This window comes from Pseudophryne corroboree, chromosome 5 (genome assembly GCF_028390025.1).
Source record: "Pseudophryne corroboree isolate aPseCor3 chromosome 5, aPseCor3.hap2, whole genome shotgun sequence".
NCBI lineage: Eukaryota > Metazoa > Chordata > Amphibia > Anura > Myobatrachidae > Pseudophryne > Pseudophryne corroboree.
This window is the reverse complement of record NC_086448.1, coordinates 671,802,157-671,822,377: the sequence shown is the minus strand read 5'-3', so window position 1 is coordinate 671,822,377 and position 20,221 is coordinate 671,802,157. Positions and strand designations below refer to the sequence as shown.

The 20,221-nt window shown below is 49.1% G+C and overlaps 1 protein-coding gene across 1 annotated transcript in view; it reads right to left on the bottom strand.

The window, feature by feature from the left end:
- RP1 (RP1 axonemal microtubule associated) overlaps positions 1-20,221 on the bottom strand; it is a 1,008,071-nt gene that overhangs the window by 202,005 nt on the left and 785,845 nt on the right. The window contains exon 46 of the mRNA XM_063923729.1: positions 13,584-13,825. Within this exon, the coding sequence (XP_063779799.1) occupies positions 13,584-13,825 (242 nt within the window). The remainder of the gene's footprint in view (positions 1-13,583; positions 13,826-20,221) is intronic.

Here is a 20,221-nt window from a genome sequence, read left to right as displayed (position 1 = left end):
AACGTCGGCCGCCTTTTGTTTATGAAAATGCATCTTATTTGCATTACTATGTGGCTAGGATGCACAAGCAGCTTCTGCTGATTAAAATGATATGCAGCATGCTTATATTCTGTGTGCGACTGCGGCTGTATCTGCTTACGAAATGCTATATTGCAGTGATTTCCAGGAATACACTGCAACGTAGCATTTTGTATGCAGATACAGCCGCAGTCACACACAGAATATAGGCATGCCGCATATCATTTTAATCATTAGAAGCTGCTGGTGCCCCTAAGCATACCAAATGCCCTAGGCATTTGCCTAGTCTGCCTATGCCTAAGGCCGGCTCTGGGTGGACGTCCCATTCTCCTGGATGGAGATCGTGTCTACTGAGGAAGTCTGCTTCCCAGTTGTCCACTCCCGGAATGAAGACTGCTGACAGCGCCCGCGCATGCTTTTCTGCCCAGAGGAGGATTATTGTCACCTCTGACATTGCAGCCCTGCTCTTCGTTCCGCCCTGCCTGTTTATGTAGGACACCGCTGTGACGTTGTCCGACTGAACCTGAACGGCTTGATCTCGCAGAAGATGTGCCGCTTGTAGAAGGTCGTTGTACACGGCCTTCAGATCCAGAATGTTTATTGGAAGGAGAGATACCTGAACTGACCGCTTTCCTTGGAAGTTTTCCCCCTGAGCGACTGCTTCCCAACCCCTGAGACTTGCATCTGTGGTTAGATGAATCCAATTCTGAATCCCGAACCTGCGGCCCTCGAGTAGGTGAGAAGTTTGCAGCCACCAGAGGAGTGAAATTCTGGCTTTCGGCAACAGGCGTATCCGCTGGTGCATGTGAAGATGAGATCCTGACCATCAGACCAGGAGATCCAGTGGGAAAGACCGTGCAAGAAATCTTCCGTACTGTCGAGTCTCTTAGTAGGCAGCCATCTTCCCCAGAAGGCGAATGCACTGATTAACCGATACACGGGCTGGCATCAGGACATCCCGGACTATTAATTAGATCACCAACGCTTTCTTCACCGGTAGGAACACTCTCTGTACTTCCGTGTTGAGAATCATCCCCAGGCAGGAACGCCTCCTTATCGGCTTCAAATGCAAAATTGGAAGCTTCAGGATCTACCCGAAATCCCGGGACAGTTGATTTGAGAGAGCAACACTCCGTAACATCTCCCTGGAGGATGTTAAGGTCGCAAAGATATGGAATTATGTCCACTCCCGGTTTTTGGAGCGGGAGTATAAAGGCTGCCATGGCCCTGATGAACACCCCCGATGTTGCGTAGAAGCCAAGCTCAGTGTTTGGAACTGGAAATGACATAGTTGTAGTGTAACCTTAGATAGGCCTAGAGAGGCAGCCAGATTGGAATGTGAAGTACGCACCCCTGGTAACCCGGGATACAAGAAATTCCTCTACATCTCGAGCAGAGATCACCACTCCCAGACTCCATCCTGAATTGAACACCCACCAGTAGGGAATCAATGACTCCAGGTTTGAATAGTATCCCCTGTTACGTAAATGAGGTGTAACTGGAATAATGACATTAGTTTGACAAATGTTATGATAGCATCCAGCAGCAGTACACTTTCTGCCAGAGAAGCTAGTAAGCCTGATTTGAATAATCTGTGAGGCGGGAATACTAGAAATTCTAGTCTGCACCCCCTGGGCAACCCAACTGTTTCCAGGGGTCTAGGCAGGATATCGCCCAGATGTGTTACTGAATCTCTTTAGTCTCGCTTCCACCTGCCTGATCCCCAGGCAGTGAGGTCCACCGACAAACCAAAGGGTTTGAAAAAGGCAGAATTTGAAATCCGTCCCTGGGAACCTGGCGGCGCAGGTTTTCTGGATTTCCCCAACGTCATCTAAAGAAAGTGGAGGAATATGTGAAATCATGTTCGAAGGAATTACAGTGTAGGTGTAGGATATAATTTCCTGGTCTGTGCAGCTGCGGAAGGAGACATACCAACTTACCCGCAGTTGACATGAATAATCACGTATCCCGTGCGTTACCTGTGAAGGGCGGACCTGTCATACCTTACTCGGATTCTGTATCCGCAGTCCATTGGTGTAGCCCCCGTCCCCTGCGTATCGAAACTGCCAGAGCAGTGGTCCCTGCATTATGCAGGTCAATCTCCTTCATGGCGTCTAGCCGTGAAGCCTGTAGAATCGCGTATGTGACATAGAAACAAACATAAGTCACTTCTACACATATAATCTAAATCATCAGGTAAGGAGCCTGACCACATTACAATATCCCCAGAGATGTATGCAAAAGTGGGTCTCCGAGTCACACCTGCAGCAGTGTACAGTATTAGAGATTAGTCTCAATAGTTGATCAGCCTTTATGGAGGTTGTACCAGGGACAGGTAAGACAACCATATTTGACAATTTAGACACTCTATAGGGATGTGGATAATAACTCTGGGTGTACTGAGGTTTTCTCAAATAAGGAGTTCAACGCCCTACACAGTGGGAAGGCATTCATTATATACATATAATAATATTCCTCATCCCTAATAGCCTCAAACATATGTTGGACCCAGAGGCGTCAGAACTGGGGGGGCAAAGGGGGCTGCTCGCCCCCCCAAATATAGAGAGGCGCCGATCAGGGTAGAGGAGGAGCGATGTGCGGTCAGGTGAAAGACCGCACATTACATCTTCCGCTCCATGTACTGAATGCCCCACGCCCGGTGCGGACCCTACCCCCATCATTTTCAGGCATTTTTTTTGTTATTGCTGCCGCTGCGCTGCTAGTCACACAACAGCAGCAGCATGCCTGCAGCCAGAGGAGCTCCGCCTCCAAGAGCTCTGCTCTGCGAGGTGCGAGCTTCCCGGCCGTCAGCTTGAGGGAGGAGGGGATCTCTCCGCATGCGATGGATGTAGCAGACGGCGGACCTACTGAGCCTGGAGTCGGACAGGTGAGCGGGAACGGAGAGGGTGAGGAGGCTGGCTGTGGACTGTGCGGCTGGAGGCATCCACGGGGACAGCGTGGGGAGAGAGGTAAGAAGCGGCTGGAGGCATCATCCCCTGTGACAGCGGGGGAGGAAGCTGCCTTAGACGCTGATAGCATCCCCTGTGACTAGGGGTAGAGGAGGCTGGCTGTGCCACTGGAGGCATCCTCTGTGCTCTGTGAAAGGGGGGGGGGGAGGCTGTCTGTGCTGCTGGGAGGCATCCCCTGCCCCTGTCACCGTGCAGTGTGGGGGGGGGGGGGGGGGGGGGGGAGTGTAGGGTTAGGAGGCTGTCTGTGCCCTATCATCCACTATCCCCCTGTCACCCTCACCATGTCACCCACTATCCACCTGTCATCCTCACCATGTCACCCACTATCCACCTCTCACCCTCACCATATCACCCACTATCCCCGTCACCCTCAGCATGTCACCCACTATCCACCTCTCACCCTCACCATGTCACCCACTATCCACCTCTCACCTTCACCATGTCACCCACTATCCACCTCTCACCCTCACCATGTCACCCACTATCCACCTCTCACCCTCACCATGTCACCCACTATCCACCTCTCACCCTCACCATGTCACCCACTATCCACCGCTCACCCTCCCCCTGTCACCCACTATCCCCCTGTCACCCTCACCATGTCATCCACTATCCACCTCTCACCCTCACCATGTCAACCACAATCCACCTGTCACCCTCACCATGTCACCCACTATCCACCTGTCACCCTCACCATGTCACCCACTATCCCCGTCACCCTCACCATGTCACCCACTATCCCCCTGTCACCCTCACCATGTCACCCACTATTCCCCTGTCACCCTCACCATGTCACTCATTATCTCCCTGTAACTCTCTCTCCCTGTCACCCACTTACTCCGTCACCTAGTATCTCCCTGTCTCCCTCACCATGTCACCCACTATTTTTCTGTTACCCAATGTCTTTCTATCACCCACTATTTCCCTGACACTTTCTATCTCCCTGTCACACCTCCTTGCTGAGAAGTGCTGCTGTTGCTGCCGGCTGCCAGTGCTTGTCACTGTGACAGGCAGTAGCTGCTCCGGCAGCATGGAAAGCGGCTCCCCCCTCTCTGCCTCCTTACTGAGGGAGCCGCACTGTCCTGCCTGTTGCTGCCGCTGCTGCCAGAGCCTGTCTCACTTACCACAGGCAGCGCAGCAGTGGCGACAGCGGCATGAAGAGATGTGCCGCTCACCCGCCCAGGAAGACCACACTATCTCTGTCAGCTCTGAGTACTCTCCGAGTCCCGAGCTCCGCCTCCCAGTGGGCTGCTCTAAATCAAAGGGATAGCCGCAGCACGCAGACAGAATCCCACGTGTGACAGGCTGGTGCTTTTTCCTAAAGAAAAGAGGAGGCGCTACTTACACTCCAAATATATGGTAATCGACAGTCGGGGGGAATGGCTCTCCGTATGTTATAATCTGTATATGAATGTTTAATCCACACTTGGATTTAGAGTATTTTATTTATTCTAATAAAGCTATTTTTATATGCCCCTTCCCTCACTCTCCCTGTAAATCCACCCTCGGTGCCCCTGCCCTCACCCTCCCTGTAACTCCCCCCTCAGTGCCCCTACCTTCACCCTCCCTTTAACACCCCATCAGCACCCATGCCCTCACCCTCCCTGTAACTCCCTGTCAGCATCCCTGCCCTCACCCTCCATGTAGCTCCCCCCTCAGTGTGCACTCACCCTCCTTCTAACTCCCCCCTCAGCCTTCCTACTCTCACCCTCCCTGTAGCTCCCCCTCAGCGTCCCAACCTTCATCCTTCCTGTAACTCGACCCTCAGTGCTCCTCACGCTCGTTCTAACTCCCTGTCAGCGCCCAAGCCCTCACCCTACCTGTAACTCCCCGTCTGTGTCCCTGCCCTCACCCGGCATGTAACTCCCCATCAGTGTCCCTGCCTCACCCGCCATGTTACGCCCCGTCAGCGTCTCTGCCCTCACCCTCCCTGTAACTCCCCCCTCAGTGCTCCTCATGCTCCTTCTAACTCCCTGTCAGCGCCCATGCCCTCACCCTCCCTGTAACTCCCTGTCTGTGTCCCTGCCCTCACCCGCCATGTAACTCCCCATCAGTGTCCCTGCCTCACCCGCCATGTAATTCCCCATCAGTGTCCCTGCCTCACCCGCCATGTAACGCCCCGTCAGCGTCTCTGCCCTCACCCTCCATGTAGCTCCCCCCTAAGTGTGCACTCACCCTCCTTCTAACTCCGCCCTCAGCATCCCTGCCCTCACCCTCCCTGTAACTCCCCCCTTAGCGTCCCAGCCTTAACCCTCCCTGTAACTCCCCCTTCAGCGTCCCGGCCCTCACCCTCCCTGTAACTCTCCCCTCAGCGTCCCAGCCCTCACCCTCCCTGTAACTCTCCCCTCAGCGTCCCAGCCCTCACCCTCCCTGTAACTCCACCCTCAGTGCTCCTCACACTCCTAACGCCCTGTCAGCATCCCTGCCCTCACCCTCCCTGTAACTCCCCCTCAGCATCCAGCCCTCACCCTCCCTATAACTCCCCCTCAGCATCCCTGCCCTCACCCGCCATGTAACTCCCCCTCAGCCTCCCTGCCCTCACCCGCCCTGTAACTCCCACGGCCATTACTAAAAGTCACCTTGACGCCAGCACTGCACCGGTTACTGCTAGTGCTTGATCTACTCTCCCTGCTACATAGGGCACGTGGTGGGAAACTAGAGTGGCATGGGAGAGCTGAAGTGCTTATTTTGCTGTTCTGTGTTCAAATAGTCGCCACCTCCAAGGGGAGTGTATATTTGCCGTGCAAGTGTGCGATTGCATGTGTACGCCGAGCAGGGCTGTCTCTAGCCAATTTGGCTCCCAGTGGGAGATTTCAAAATGCGCCCCCCTCATTAAAATGGGCGTGGGCTCATTAAAGTGGGCGTGGCCTCATCTGATATCACGGCCACCACAGGGAAAAATAAAAAAATCTAAAGTCCCCATTTACACAGTACGGCAGGCAGGTGTCCCCATTTTACACAGTATGGCAGGCAGGTGTCCCCATTTTACACATCACGGCAGGCAAGTGTCCCCATTTTACACAGTATGGCAGGCAGGTGTCCCCTTTTTACACAGTATGGCAGGCAGGTGTCCCCATTTTTTACACTACGCAGGCAGGTGTCCCCATTTTATACACTACGACAGGCAGGTGTCCCCATTTTACACATTACACAAGCAGATGTCCCCATTAAATACAGTGCGGCAGGCAGATGTCCCCATTAAATACAGTGCGGCAGGCAGGTGTCCCCATTAAATACAGTGCAGCAGGCAGATGTCCCCATTAAATACAGTGCGGCAGGCAGGTGTCCCCATTAAATACAGTGCGGCAGGCAGATGTCCCCATTAAATACAGTGCGGCAGGCAGGTGTCCCCATTAAATACACTGCGGCAGGCAGATGTCCCCATTAAATACAGTGCGGCAGGCAGGTGTCCCCATTAAATACAGTGCGGCAGGCAGGTGTCAAGTGGGGGGGGGGGGAGGAAGGGGGGGAGAAAGAGAGACTACTTACATATACAGAACCTTCCCGCTCTTCGAAGTCGGGCCGCCTCACCTCCCTCGCGCCGGCCGCCTCCTCCTTCCAGGTAGTCTGCTCCTCCTCCATCATCCGAGTACTCCTGCTCAGGGGGCGTGGTTTCGCGGAATTACGCGATTGCGTCGTGACGTCATGACGCAATCGCGACATTCCGCGAAACTCCGCCCCTCGAGCAGGAGTGCTCGGGAAGAGGAAGGAGGAGCAGACAAGGACACACAAAGTGCCACGGCGGGCGCCCCGTGCGGTTGCACGGCTCGCCCGCCGCAAGAAACGGCACTGACGCCGAGCTGTTAAAATCCACTAAAATCAACTTTGTGCAGGACTTACTCATCCAGTGCGATCACATCAGGCTGATTGGGGCTGGAGCTGACGTCAGACACCCTACCTGAAAACGCTTGGGCACACCTGCGATTTTCCGGACACTCCCAGTAAATGGTCAGTTTCCACCCACAAATGGCCACTTCCTGTCAATCACCTTGTGAACGCCCATGCCAATGGATTTTTCGCATCATCCTCTCGCTCACCAGCGACACCCTTTGTTGCTGTCCAACGTGCATGTGTGCCGTTAATAACTGATTGCCTACTGTGCGAAAACATACAGCAGCGATCAGATCTGAATGATTCCCTTAGTGTAGATCTGGCCTTCTCAATGTATTTCAGGTGGATCTGGCCTTTAGCGATTCAGCAATTTAGGGGCGCCAAAATGAGACTATACCTTGCCACTGCCAACCTAAAAACGTTCTGACGCCCCTGGTGGGACCCCTCATATATATGCATTATATGGGCAAGTGTACGCTTTCTAGGGTACGGAGTTGGGGTGAGAGGCACAGCAGTGGGATTTGAAACCCCACTTTTCTCAAAACTGCGGCTTCTACCCAGTATGGGATATATTGGAAGCAATATATTCTTAAAGTACACCTTATGGAGGCCACCCCAGGGGGATCTGCCACCGAAGCCTGAGATGTGTACAGTTTTGAGCATGGTATAGACTCCCCAGGAGAAGATATACATTCTGCAGTACAGGACAAAGGGGCCATGTACTAAGCAGTGATAAAGTGGAGAAGTGGGCCAACGGAGAAGTTGCCCATGGCAACCAATCCGTATTGACGTAACATTTATAATTAGCATACTATAAAAATATACAGAGCAGCTGATTGGTTGCCATGGGCAACTTCTCCACTGGCTCACTTCTCCACTTTTATCACTGCTTAGTGCATGTCCCCTAAAGTCCCTTAAACATGGTAAAGTGGATTACACATACACAGGAAAATGTCAACACAGTTTCCCTTCCCCAGAATATCTTCAGAGAGTCACAGAGCACAAGAAGCCAGCCACAGCGCGCCCTTATAGGCTTTTATAAAGATAAAAACCCAGCTGAATAGCGTAACCTTAACAGGGTAGCTAGTACATAATATCACTCCCCCCCTTTTATAACACCTTTTACCTCAGTGTAGTTATGTGGAGGACAGCGTTCCCTGTCAGCGTGTGTCTGCAGGGGGAAGAAGGCGCTGATAAGAGCTGGATCCGCTCTGAGGAGAAGCTCCACCCCCTGTAATGGCACGCCTTCCCGCACTTAGAGATTATACTGGCCTGAGGTAATTTTTGCAGCAAACAGTGGGTTAGACCTTGAAAGCTATGTTTGACCAGTGTAGGGTATCGCGCTGGCCCAGGACGCCCCTCACAGCGCCGTACACAGTGTGCCGCTGAGCCTTCCGGAGCGTAGCCTGTCAGAGCTGCGCTCCCACCCTTGTGCCGCCATTCTCGCCGGGGACCCACTTACCGGGACTCTGGCGTCAGATTCACCACTCTTCTTTCTTCTGACTCTGTTAGGGGGTGGCGGCATGTTGCGGGAGTGAGCGGTTGCCTCGGGCGGCTAACGATCAACACCCTCAGGAGCTCAGTGTCCTGTCAGCGGAGATAGGGGCCATTAACCTCAAGGGTTGGATCCTACTCCCCCCCCTAAGTCCCACGAAGCAGGGAGGCTGTTGCCAGCAGCCTGCCTGTAAAATAACAAACTCTAGAAAACAATAAAACTAGAAAAACTCCTAGGAGCTCCTCTAGCTGTGACCGGCTCCTCCGGGCACATTTTCTAAACTGATTCTGGTAGTAGGGGCATAGAGGGAGGAGCAAGCCCACACTGTTAAACTCTTAAAGTGCCAGTGGCTCCCAAAAGACCCGTCTATACCCCATGGTACTAAATGGAACCCCAGCATCCTCTAGGACGTAAGAGAAATTTAGGTTTGAAGGGGTTGCACAGAACTCTGTTCATGTACGCATGCAGTGAGTTTGTGCCTCCACACATGTGCAGACACGTATGCTTCCATCCATATGTCTATTTCTGAAGGATCTCTTGTGATGCAAGTGCAGATACTAACGTTGACAGTTGGGGCACCCAGCACAAAATAATGGGTGGCACCGGTTTCTGTTTGCACATGCACACCCGCCTGCATTAGATTTATGGATACTCCCATTAGTATAAAGCAATACATCAGGTTTCTGCGGCTGCCTGCAATTTCAGCCACTTAGCATGCAACTCAGGAACAGCCACATAGTATTCCAGATGTTAAGTTTCTTCTGAATCCAATGGGCGCTTATACCTACAGTAGACAATGCAGACAGGTTTCTTAGGAACTAAAAAGTTTTTAAGAGTAATAGTACCTTCTAGTAAATAATAATCACCTGCTTTATGAGATTACATGGAGAGTTCAGGAGCTGGCTCTCATTTGTCTGGCACAATAATTAGGATGTAATGCCAGAAGATAAGTCACCACCAATGTGGCTAATGTACAGTTGGTCGTATGCCAGTTACTGTAGCATATGTTGCGTGATTTAACACTGGGCATGCTCCAAAGATGGCATCACGCAAGTACGGGCAATGCAGAGTCCTTGCATATCATTTGCATCTTATGTCCGGAGAGGCAGAGCTGTGCTGTTTGGGGTATTTGGTTTTAGGCATAGTTCGATGAGTACGTGTTTACACAATACAGGCTAAGCATATCTGGACATACAGCAAGAGAAAGTATGGCTGTCTGAACAGGTTGGGCTTGTGTCGGGAGACTGCCGGTCACCATACTGACGTCGGTCACCATACTGATCCTGGCTGTTAGGCGGACGGCGGGGGGAAGGGGATCGAGCACAACGAAGCCCCTTGCGGGCTCAGTGGCTCGCTGCGCTCTTCACAAGTTCTATTCCCATTCTATGGGTGTTGTGGACACCCACAAGTGGGAATAGTCCCTGTTGGTCAGCATGCCGACTGGTGGAATATTCAGGGTTCAGGTTTCAGGATCCTGACGTCGGCATTGTGACCGGCGGTCACATAATCGCATCCAGTCTGAAACTAGTAGAGGGAAGGTGCAAGTGCATGCTGATGAATGTGACTTGCAGCAAGCCAGGCACACACGCTGCTGCGGCCATGTCTCCAGATGCAAGCAAGTCTGCACTAGGGCAAATATTCACAGTTTTCACTACCTGTTCTTTTCAGCAAAATACACTCAGTTTAGTTTCAGCTCTGCATCAAACCCAATGTGTTCCCTTCCAACACTTTTGGATTCTACTATTACGCCTGTTTGGATTCTATTTGGATACACATTGTACCTTACATCTGCTGTGACAATATTTTGTAAATAAATAGTAAAAATTGACTTTGCAACAACACTGTTCCTATTTGAGAAGAGCGGATCACTTTTGGATGTCATTTTGCACAATCTGAAGGTTGTTGAAAAACAGAAATGCCTTTCTCAGCAAATTAGATCATTAAAATACTCGGGAATCGCACAATCATTTTAAATAAACTGGGAAAAGAAACAGTGAACTAGACGACTTTGAGTCCTATGGAAGAAAAGTGCTATATAAATAAAATTATTATTATTATTATTATTATTATTATTAGACGAAAAGCAATGTTTTCAGTTCTGAATATTTAGTACAAATTGTTAGGTTTATGGCAAATAGTGGTTCATAATAATCCTGAGCCGTGAAGGTTAAGTAAAAGATCAATGAAGTGACTCACGTCATGTTCCATCACTTTTATTATCACTCTCAACAACTAGCCAGAAAAAGAGGCTATCAACAATTCCCATACTGGAAAGAAACACATTGCAGTTGTATGAATGTCATGGTTTGTTTCATTGTAAGTGAATGAGATCACAAAGGTCTACCTAAAACATTTTTCAGAATTTGGAATTTTTTTAATTGTAATATGTCATTTTGAGCCACGCTCTCTTTCAAATGTCAGTTTTAAAGAAGAAACTCAATAAAAGCACCTGATTGTATAGGAAATGTATTGTGCATCTCAAAGCCAGTTACCTGATTAGTTTATGAGAAGGCAGGGACAATGGGGGTCATTCCGAGTTGATCGTAGCTGTGCTAAATTTAGCACAGCTACGATCAGGCACTCAGACATGCGGGGGGACGCCCAGCACAGGGCTAGTCCGCCCTGCATGTCAGTGCTGGCTTCTCCCCCTGCAGAAATGCAAAAGCATCGCACAGCGGCGATACTTTTGCATTTCAGGAGTTAACTCCCGGCCAGCACAGCTCCTGCGGCTGGCTGGGAGAACCTCTTCACTGCCCGGGTCACAGCGGCTGCATTTGATGTCGCGCAGCCGCACCCCCCCCCCCCCCCCCAACGGTCCGTCCACGCCTGCGTTGGCTGGACTGCGCCCCCTAAACAGTGGCTTAACGCCGCCGTCCAGACCCCTCCCGCCAGGCGACCGCCTCCGCATGTCAATCAGGCAGAGGCGATCGCTAGGGAACTACGGCCTTCAGCCATCCAGCATGCGCCAGCGCATGGGCAGATCCGACCCGATCGCTGAGCTGCGATAAACTGCAGCGAGCGATCGGGTCGGAATGACCCCCACTCTCTTTACATCAGTGTGACAGGAGTCTCACACCGCAGTGCTCTTTCTGCTGTCCACGTTTTCCTGCTTTCCTGCCTCACCTTCTTCACATCCTCATCTTCACATCCTCATCACCTTCTTCACTGCCTCATCTCATGCATTGCGTATATTTACATAATGACACAGGTCCCAGGTGTTGGGGTATAGCACACTATTTCACTGAAATACTGAAGCATATTACTGAAACATACTCTGACTGGTCACAGCTAGGGTACCCACTGATTAACAAAGGTGAAGGGGCATATGTTATAGGGCCTGAGTTTGCCAGGGGTGCAGGATGCTGGTCGATCTCTGACTTTTTTTAAAGAGGCAATAATTTACAAGGCAAAACCATGCTTATTTGGAATGCTCAGTTTATGTGGGGACTCACTGACTTAAAACAATTACAGTAAAGCTGACACACTAGTGAAATGGGGATCCGGTCATGTGACTGGCGCTCGGGATCCCGGCGGTCACCATGCCGAAGCCGGGATACCGAGCGGTCAAAAGACCTACAGTCGACATGCCGACTAACAGGGACTATTTCCACTTGTGGGTGTCCACAACATAAATAGAGTGGGAATACAACCTGTGGCGAGCCACTGAGCCCGCTGCATGGTGAGCAATTTGTTGCGCTCGCACCCCACCCCCCGCCGGCATTCTGCGGACGGGATCCTGGGGTCGGTATGCTGTCCGTCGGGATCCCCACCATCGGTCACTCAACCACAACCCCTGCCATGCATCTAAAACACAACACACTGAATACATATAAATGTAAACTTGTTTTGAAACTCAAACTGTCTCTAAACTGCTCTGTTTAAACTTCCAGTATAAGATTTGTGAATACATTTGCTGGAAATAGAAGAATTGGCACAATGCTGACAATTGTCCTGCACATAAAATGATGTAGGTTCTTTCTAATTAACAGACTTTATGAAATGCTTTATAGTGACTTGTGGATAAAGTTACAGGTGGCTTGTGTGCAAGTTTTTTTGCGTGGGCCACCATCCCATGGAAAAATGGCACAGGCGGCCACTCTGTCAGAGCTTCTTCTGGTTGCAGGGCTGCCAGTGTGGGCCCCACTTGACTCCGGGTGCTAGGTATACAGCACAATGGGCCTGTGATGCATGTTTGTAAGTAAAGCAAAAAGCAAGCAATTGGGCAAAACCATGTTGCACTGCAGGTGGGGCAGATGTAATGTGCTGAGAGAGTTAGATTTGGGTGGGGCGTGCTCAGACTGAACTCTAAACTGCAGTGTAAAAATAAAGCTACCTAACATTTGTGGGCTATATGCAAAAGCAGCCAGATGTATCCTGCATAGAAAAAATATAAATGCATTTGCTCCCCTTGCATGGCAACATGGTTTGTTCCAGACACAAAGTTACTTGCTTTTTTTTGCTTTACTTACAAACATGAATCAAGCCCAATATGCAACAATGAAAGATATGCCAAGGCACATGCTCCTTGACATAAAAACCTGCACTCCGTATACCTTGCCTGTATGGGAAGTTGGTACACAATAGGTCCCTATTCAAAGTCGGACGCTAACGCGGCCGCATCGCAGTTTGCCGTACATCAGCAAACTGTGCATGCACAGCGGCTGCATTGCACCTAAACAGTCATTCACACTGAGGTCGCATCCCAGAAGAATGTGCCTGCAAGATGATTGCCAGCGGTGGGCGTTGGGTGGGCGGCAACACAGTGTTGAGGGGGCATAGCGGGCAAAACGGGGCCATGTCGGCAGCATTTTTTAGGCGGCTGCATGACGCCACATGCAGCAGATCAGAGATAAAAAAAAAAATGGTGCTGGACCGCCTGCCAGAACAGCCAGGTTGCGCAGGCAGGTGTCAACCTCAAATCGATTGTGTTGGCAATTAGAATGATTGTGTTCACAATTAAATTGTGAATGCATCGTGAGGCAGCACCACACACATGCGGGGCAGCTTTGCTCTATGCTGGGCGGCCCCCAGCCTGTGAGTAGATGGAAGCAAGATCTACGTACATCTCTAAATAACCCCCATTGTCAAAATCAGATATCTGTGTTACAATGATAAAAAAAAAAAATAACCTTTTTTAGGTTGTTAGAAGTTATCACTACTATGTTTTGGGGGTGGAAACATATTAATTGTCATTATCATTCCACTAATAACTCAGTAAAACACAAAACAAATGTACAGCAAGATATGTAAGCAGTTTGTGTGGCTCTTACCATTTTGCAATACCAGCTGTTATTTTTTTCATCATCTTTCATTTCCAAACGGATTTTTTGTATCACTCCGAGATTCCTGGTGAGATGCACTGTGGTGTGCGATGTGTTGCCCGCTGTCAGTGTGCCTTTGGCAAACTCGACTGGCTCATAATTTCCCTTGTTACAGCAGATTGTTAACATCACAGTAGAATTGGTTCCAGAATTTGGCATATCAGCAGTCACAATCAAGACATTGAGTGTTCCTGAAAATATAATATGTACAGAATATAGATCACATTTCACATATACACTCACACATCACGCTGTAAGCTATATGAAAACCCCATGTTGCTTGCCAGAGTATTGTTTAAAGTGAATATATCTTCATGATATTTAAAACGTGCTTTTCAAATATGAGATACAGTGAGTATTTCATGTTAAAACTATGTGCTGAAACACACTACCCGGCTTTTGCCGGCCGGGAAAAAGCCGGACGGCTTTTTCCCGTGCCGGCATTGTAGTTAACAGTGTGAGGGCTAGTGTCCCTTCACACTGCACGGCCCCGGCCCGGCTGCCGGGTTGCAGCCGGGTCTCACCACTGGAAGGTCCGGCGGCCGGGCGGCCGCCGGCCCGTCTTTGGAGCCAGTAAACCGTGTGTGTGAAGGGGAGCTTTCACACACAACGGTTTTTTCTGAAGCCGTGTCTGATGCTGCGCATGCGCACAGCATCACACACGGCTCAAAGCCGTCCTGTGTGAGCGACTCTGCCGGTTTCTCCCGGATGGCAAAAAGCCGGACAAAGTTTGTCCGGCTTTTTGCCATCCGGGAAAAACCGGAGTGTGTGTTACAGCCCTATGGGGCAAATGTTGAGTTGGATTTCTGTTATTTTTTTCTTCTTCTTTTTTTTTTTAAGTACACATGTCCATAGTACACATGCAGACAGTATGCAGATTTTTTTCAAGTCGAGGCCTAGTACAGCCCTGCAACATTTTAGATATTAGCCCATGCTAAATCAGTGGCAGAACATGCTGGGAAGTGTAGTTCCATAACAGCTGCAGGGCCAAGGTTGAAGAGCTCTGGCATACAGTGTTACATGGGTACACTATACAGTGACCAGTATAGACAGATACAGGTAAGAAACAAGTTAATCTAGATAAACAATTATAACCTGCAACATTTTTATGTGACAAAGTGGGAGGAAAGAGTGTCCTGCCTCCAAGAACTTACAATTTAAAGGGAAATGTGGGCACAAAGAGAACGAGGATAGTAGGGTAGATGATTTGGAGAGTTAGCAGGACGGTTGCTCAGGGGTGGATTGGCAATTGTTTTCACCATATAGATTCCTGGTAGGCTGACATGGCTACCCGGTATGTTATACCTCTTGTGCTGCCCATGTCGGGCCACTTCTACAAAATTTTACAGGGCCACTTTTAGTTGCCAATCCGCCCCTGGTCTCAGACGCAAGAAAGGCTGCAAGTTCATACAATCAGGACCTATGAGGAGGGATCCCACCCCCCTCAACAGACCCCCTCCTCTCACCACACTGCTCCCCCATTAGGGCTGCTTCCAGAAATTTCCCGGGCTGGTTTTCTATCCCAATCCACCCCTGTGCTTGCTAGTGTACAGTGAAAAGACTTATTGTGATTGATTGATTGATTGATTGATTGACTGATTAATTGATTATGGGAGGGCATTTCAGAGGTTGGGAGCAGAGCGGGAGAAGTCCTGATGGCGGAAGGGGGAGGAAGTGATCAGGGAGGAGGAGAGGAGCCGTTCGCTGAGCAAAGTGAGCAAGAGGGAGTGTAGATGAGGTTGGAGATGAGTAGTAGTGATTGAGGGCTTTGGAAGTGAGTGAGTTTGAATTTTATTTGGTGCATTATAGGGACTAGTCAGGGCAGTGGCGGAACTACCGCCAGTGCAAGCAGTGCCTTGCACTGGGGCCCGCCACTGTCCAGGGGCCCAAAGCATGTAATGAGTCAAACTGACTCATTACATGCCGCTGTGTGCTGCGGGCCACCGCTGCCCGCAGCACACAGCCGCCCGCCGAGGAGAGGAGCGCAGCGGCCACGGAAGGGGGGGAAGGAGGAGGAGGGAGGTGGAGGAGGGAGCCGCAGCAGCGCTGTGTAATTGGTGCAGACGCTGCTGTCCCTGTCCTTCACAAGTGCTTCACAAGCGGAAGTGCATCCCAGCATTCACAGCGGCGGAGAACAGCCTATGGTGAAGGACAGGGACAGCAGCAACAGCGCCTCCACCTATTACACAGCGCTGCTGGATCTCCCTCCTCCACCTCCCTCCTCCTGCTCCTACTCCCCTGCCCGGGATCTCTGCCAGAAGCTGCACCAAGGAGCCTGTGCCAGCGGAGAAGGTAAGTATAATTCTTTCTTTCTTTCTTTTCTGTCTGCCTTAATGTGTAAAAAGGGGGGATGCTGTCTGCCATAATGTGTTAAAAGGGGACGCTGTCTGCTGTAATGTGTAAAAAGGGGACGCTGTCTGCCATAATGTGTTAAAAGGGGACGCTGTCTGCCATAATGTGTAAAAAGGGGGGCGCTGTCTGCCGTAATGTGTAAAAACGGGACACTGTCTGCCGTAATGAGTAAAAAGGGGGACGCTGTCTGCCTTAATGTGTAAAAAGGGGACGCTGTCTGCCATAATGTGTAAAAAGGGGGACGCTGTCTGTTGTAATGTGTAAAAAGGGGACGCTGTCTGCCGTAATGTGTAAAAATGGGACGCTGTCTGCCGTAATGTGTAAAAAGGGGGACGCTGTCTGCCGTAATGTGTAAAAAGGGCATGCTGTCTGCCATAATGTGTAAAAAGGGCATGCTGTCTGCCGTTATGTGTAAAAAGGGGGACGCTGTCTGCCGTAATGTGTAAAAAGGGGGATGCTGTCTGCCTTAATGTGTAAAAAGGGGGATGCTGTCTGCCTTAATGTGTAAAAAGGGGGACGCTGTCTGCCATAATGTGTAAAAAGGGGACGCTGTCTGCCGTAATGTGTAAAAAGGGGGACGCTGTCTGCCTTAATGTGTAAAAATAGGTACGCTGTCTGCCATAATGTATAAAAAGAGGATGCTGTCTGCCGTTATGTGTAAAAAGGGGGACGCTGTCTGCCTTAATGTGTAAAAAGGGGACGCTGTCTGCCATAATGTGTAAAAAGGGGGACGCTGTCTGCCTTAATGTGTAAAAATAGGTACGCTGTCTGCCGTAATGTATAAAAAGAGAACGCTGTCTGCCGTTATGTGTAAAAAGGGGGACGCTGTCTGCCTTAATGTCTAAAAAGGGGACGCTGTCTGCCGTAATGTGTAAAAAGGGGACGCTGTCTGTCGTAATGTGTAAAAAGGGGAATCTGTCCACCGTAAGGTGTAAAAGGGGCTCTACCTGGTGTAGTGGTGCTACTGTGCGGCATAATTTGAATAATGGAGACTACTGTGCACCGTTATATGAATTGGTATTATTTTATGGCCACACCCCTTCCCCACAAAGCTACACCCCTATATTTTTTGCGCTCAACTATGGTGCGCACTGACCCTGTTTTGCATGGATGGGTGGGGCTCGATGCCGTTCCTTGCACACAGTGCTAAAATATCTAGTTACAGCACTGTTGCTATGTATCCATTTCTCTAGCCCTGAGCAGGTCCCCCACACCAGATCCTCTCCAGGGGTGAGGGGGTGGACTTGGATGGGATGAGGGGGTGGGGGTCCCAAAGCATTTTGTCGCACCTGGGCCCACCGCTCGCTAGTTCCGCCACTGAGTCAGGGGTGTATCAACTTCCAAGAGGGCCTGTGTACAGTGGGTCCCCTCATTGGAGTAGTGGGCCCCCCAAACACCTCTACAACCTACCTTGTGCTGGAAAGCAGTCCTTTCTAAATCACAATGCCATCTTACTTGTGATATTCAGGAAGATGGCACAAGCGCACAAGAGAGAAAAGGCCATGGCACAGTGCCTTCACTGCGTGGTGCAATCTTAATGAAGATGTCTTGGAAAGATACCGCCATGGAGAAGAAGGGACCTGCTTGATGCATTAGGTAAGCATACTCTGGGTGTATGGTGTACGGTGCAGGAATCCCTGAAACCAGGGGATGTATGCACTGCACACCCTGCACCTATTACAAAATACGCCTGCGGGGCAATGAAGAGACTAACAGAGGGCTAGAGCAGAGGTGGAGTGGCAAGTGAGGAAACAAGAGCATCAGATAATTATGTCAACTGATTGTTTCCAACCATTCCCACCTCTAAAATTTGTCTGTGCTGCACCCTACCTCTGGAATTGTCCGTCTCTCCCTATCAGTCTCTCCCCTTCTCTACAAAACATTTGGCTCTTAAGACCATTTTTTTTAATCTTTCATCCTAACTCACTGCTCCACGCTCACTGTCTGCCCCATCTGTGTCACCCCTGTCTGTCTGCCCCTCCCCTCTAGAATGTAAGCTCTTACGAGCAGCGACCTCTTCCCTCAAGTGCATTTCCTTCCCTTACTTATACTATCACCTACTCCATATGCCCCACAATGGCACCTAACCCTTGGTTTCTGACACCCTGCTGCTTGAGTGCTATGCCCACTGATCCAGAAATGTGTATATACCATGTACTTGGCTTGCATTGTCTTGTACTGTAAGTCTCTGTTTTCTTGCTTTGCTCATTTGGTTATGTACAGTACTCTGTTAGGGCGATGCGGTTCCATATAAATAAAGGATAATATTAATAACACTATCAAGCAGCAAGAGCTTGGGTGGTACCGCTGCACATCTCCCGTTTTATTATGCAGGGGTTTGTCGGATAAAAATTGAAAACACTGTTATCTTCGTAACACTTTGTAACACTTGAAACTGCAATTTCTACAATAATTGTTTTTGACCCTCTATCCCTTTCATTAACAATCTTTAATAAAAGCGCAGACTAGGGATGCTTGGCGCAACGCCAAGTAACATTGTTCTCCTCCTGGTACCCCTGGCCTGTGGGCTCCAGAAAAAGTAAACAAGTTCCCCATAGATATTATAGTTAAAAAAGACCCTGTTTTACCTATATAAAGTATAAGTGCTCCCTATACTATAATTAATAGTGCCTCGTTATTCATTATAATAATTAATTGTTCCCCTTATTTATTAAAATAATCCATTATGCCCCTTAATAATTGATAGTGGTAATTTTTCATTATAATAAGTGCTAACAGCCCTATTTATGTTATCATTATTTCTCCACCTATTGCTCCTTAAATGGTTCAATTGTGCAGTGGTATCAATAATTTACCTGTCATGCTTTCATCATCATTTTAATGGCTCCATTTAACAATAAGGGATGTGATTTATCACTCTTTGTTCTAATGGTACTTAAGCCCCTATCCATTATCTATTAAGGCAGATTTGTCTAATTGGAGTCAGCAGTGTTCAGCCGCTTTCTCCCCACCCATACAAATAACTGTGTGGGCTTTGTAATTAACAATAAGGGGCATCTGCTTTGTAAAGGTCCAAACTTGCCAGGTAACCCTGGCACCCATCAGCGTCGCAAGTGGTAATGTCCTTCCCTCCCACCCTCTACCCCCTTCCCTCCTATTCACAGCCCTCTGCCTACTGCTCTCTGTGCTGATCATCTGCACTTATAGCGGTCGGGGGGATTGGGGCAGAAAAATAGATGCTACCTGGTGAAATAACACTAATGCTCACTGCACAGCATGGTATTGTTAAATACCATCAGCAGTTACTTAAACAGCACTGCGAGTGGCAACAAGAGCATCCTTTTTTTCTTGTTAAATCGAGCCCTATGGAGCAGATGTATTAACATGGAGAAGGCATAAGGAAGTGATACACCAGTGATAAGTGACAAACGCACCAGCCAATCAGCTCCAATATGTAAATTAACAGTTAGGAGCTGACTGGCTGGTGAGTTTATCACCTTGCACTTATCACTGGTGTATCGCTTCCTTATGCCGTCTCCAGGCTTGATACATCTGCCCCAATGTTTGTTATATGCACTTATACTGTGTAAGCTCCACCTAGTGGTCATACTGATGCCAGCTTACAGCGTCGGACTGGCTAACTGGAGAACCGCTTCCAGTCCATTTATGCCAGGACAATGTTTAGAGGCACCCAGTTCTCGGCACTCACACCTGCAATCACCTACGATGCAGGTAGCGGGTGTAAAGAGTCGGGTGCTTCTAAACACTGTCCCGGCATAAATGGACGGAAGCGGCTCCCTGGTCTGCAAGTTCGACGCTGCCAGCCTAGTTTGGACCTTTTACATGGCGGTAACTAGGGAATACAAAAAGGGTGTGTTTCCGCACTGGAAAAAATATATATTATTCTGAATTTTTTTTATTTGTCATAAGGTTACTAGTGTAAATCGCAGTCATCTGTTTGGATTCCTTAATTTAAATTTTCATTTAAACTATTGAAAAAAATACAATTTCTATTTGATTTTAAAAAGTAGCACAAATAACTGTATTTCATTTTATTTTGAATATTCTCTCTTGTGTATATACAGGGTAATGCAATTTTAGCCACAACTCTACACAATCTCTATGCTCTTTTTGTATGCTGTCATGATGTGTAAATTTACATGTTTGACTCCTAATGTACAGTAAACCTGAATGAAGTACAGCTTTCATGAGATGCATCCGCTGAATGTAAGAAACATAAGGCTTCTGCATGTTATTCATGCATAGAATGCTGG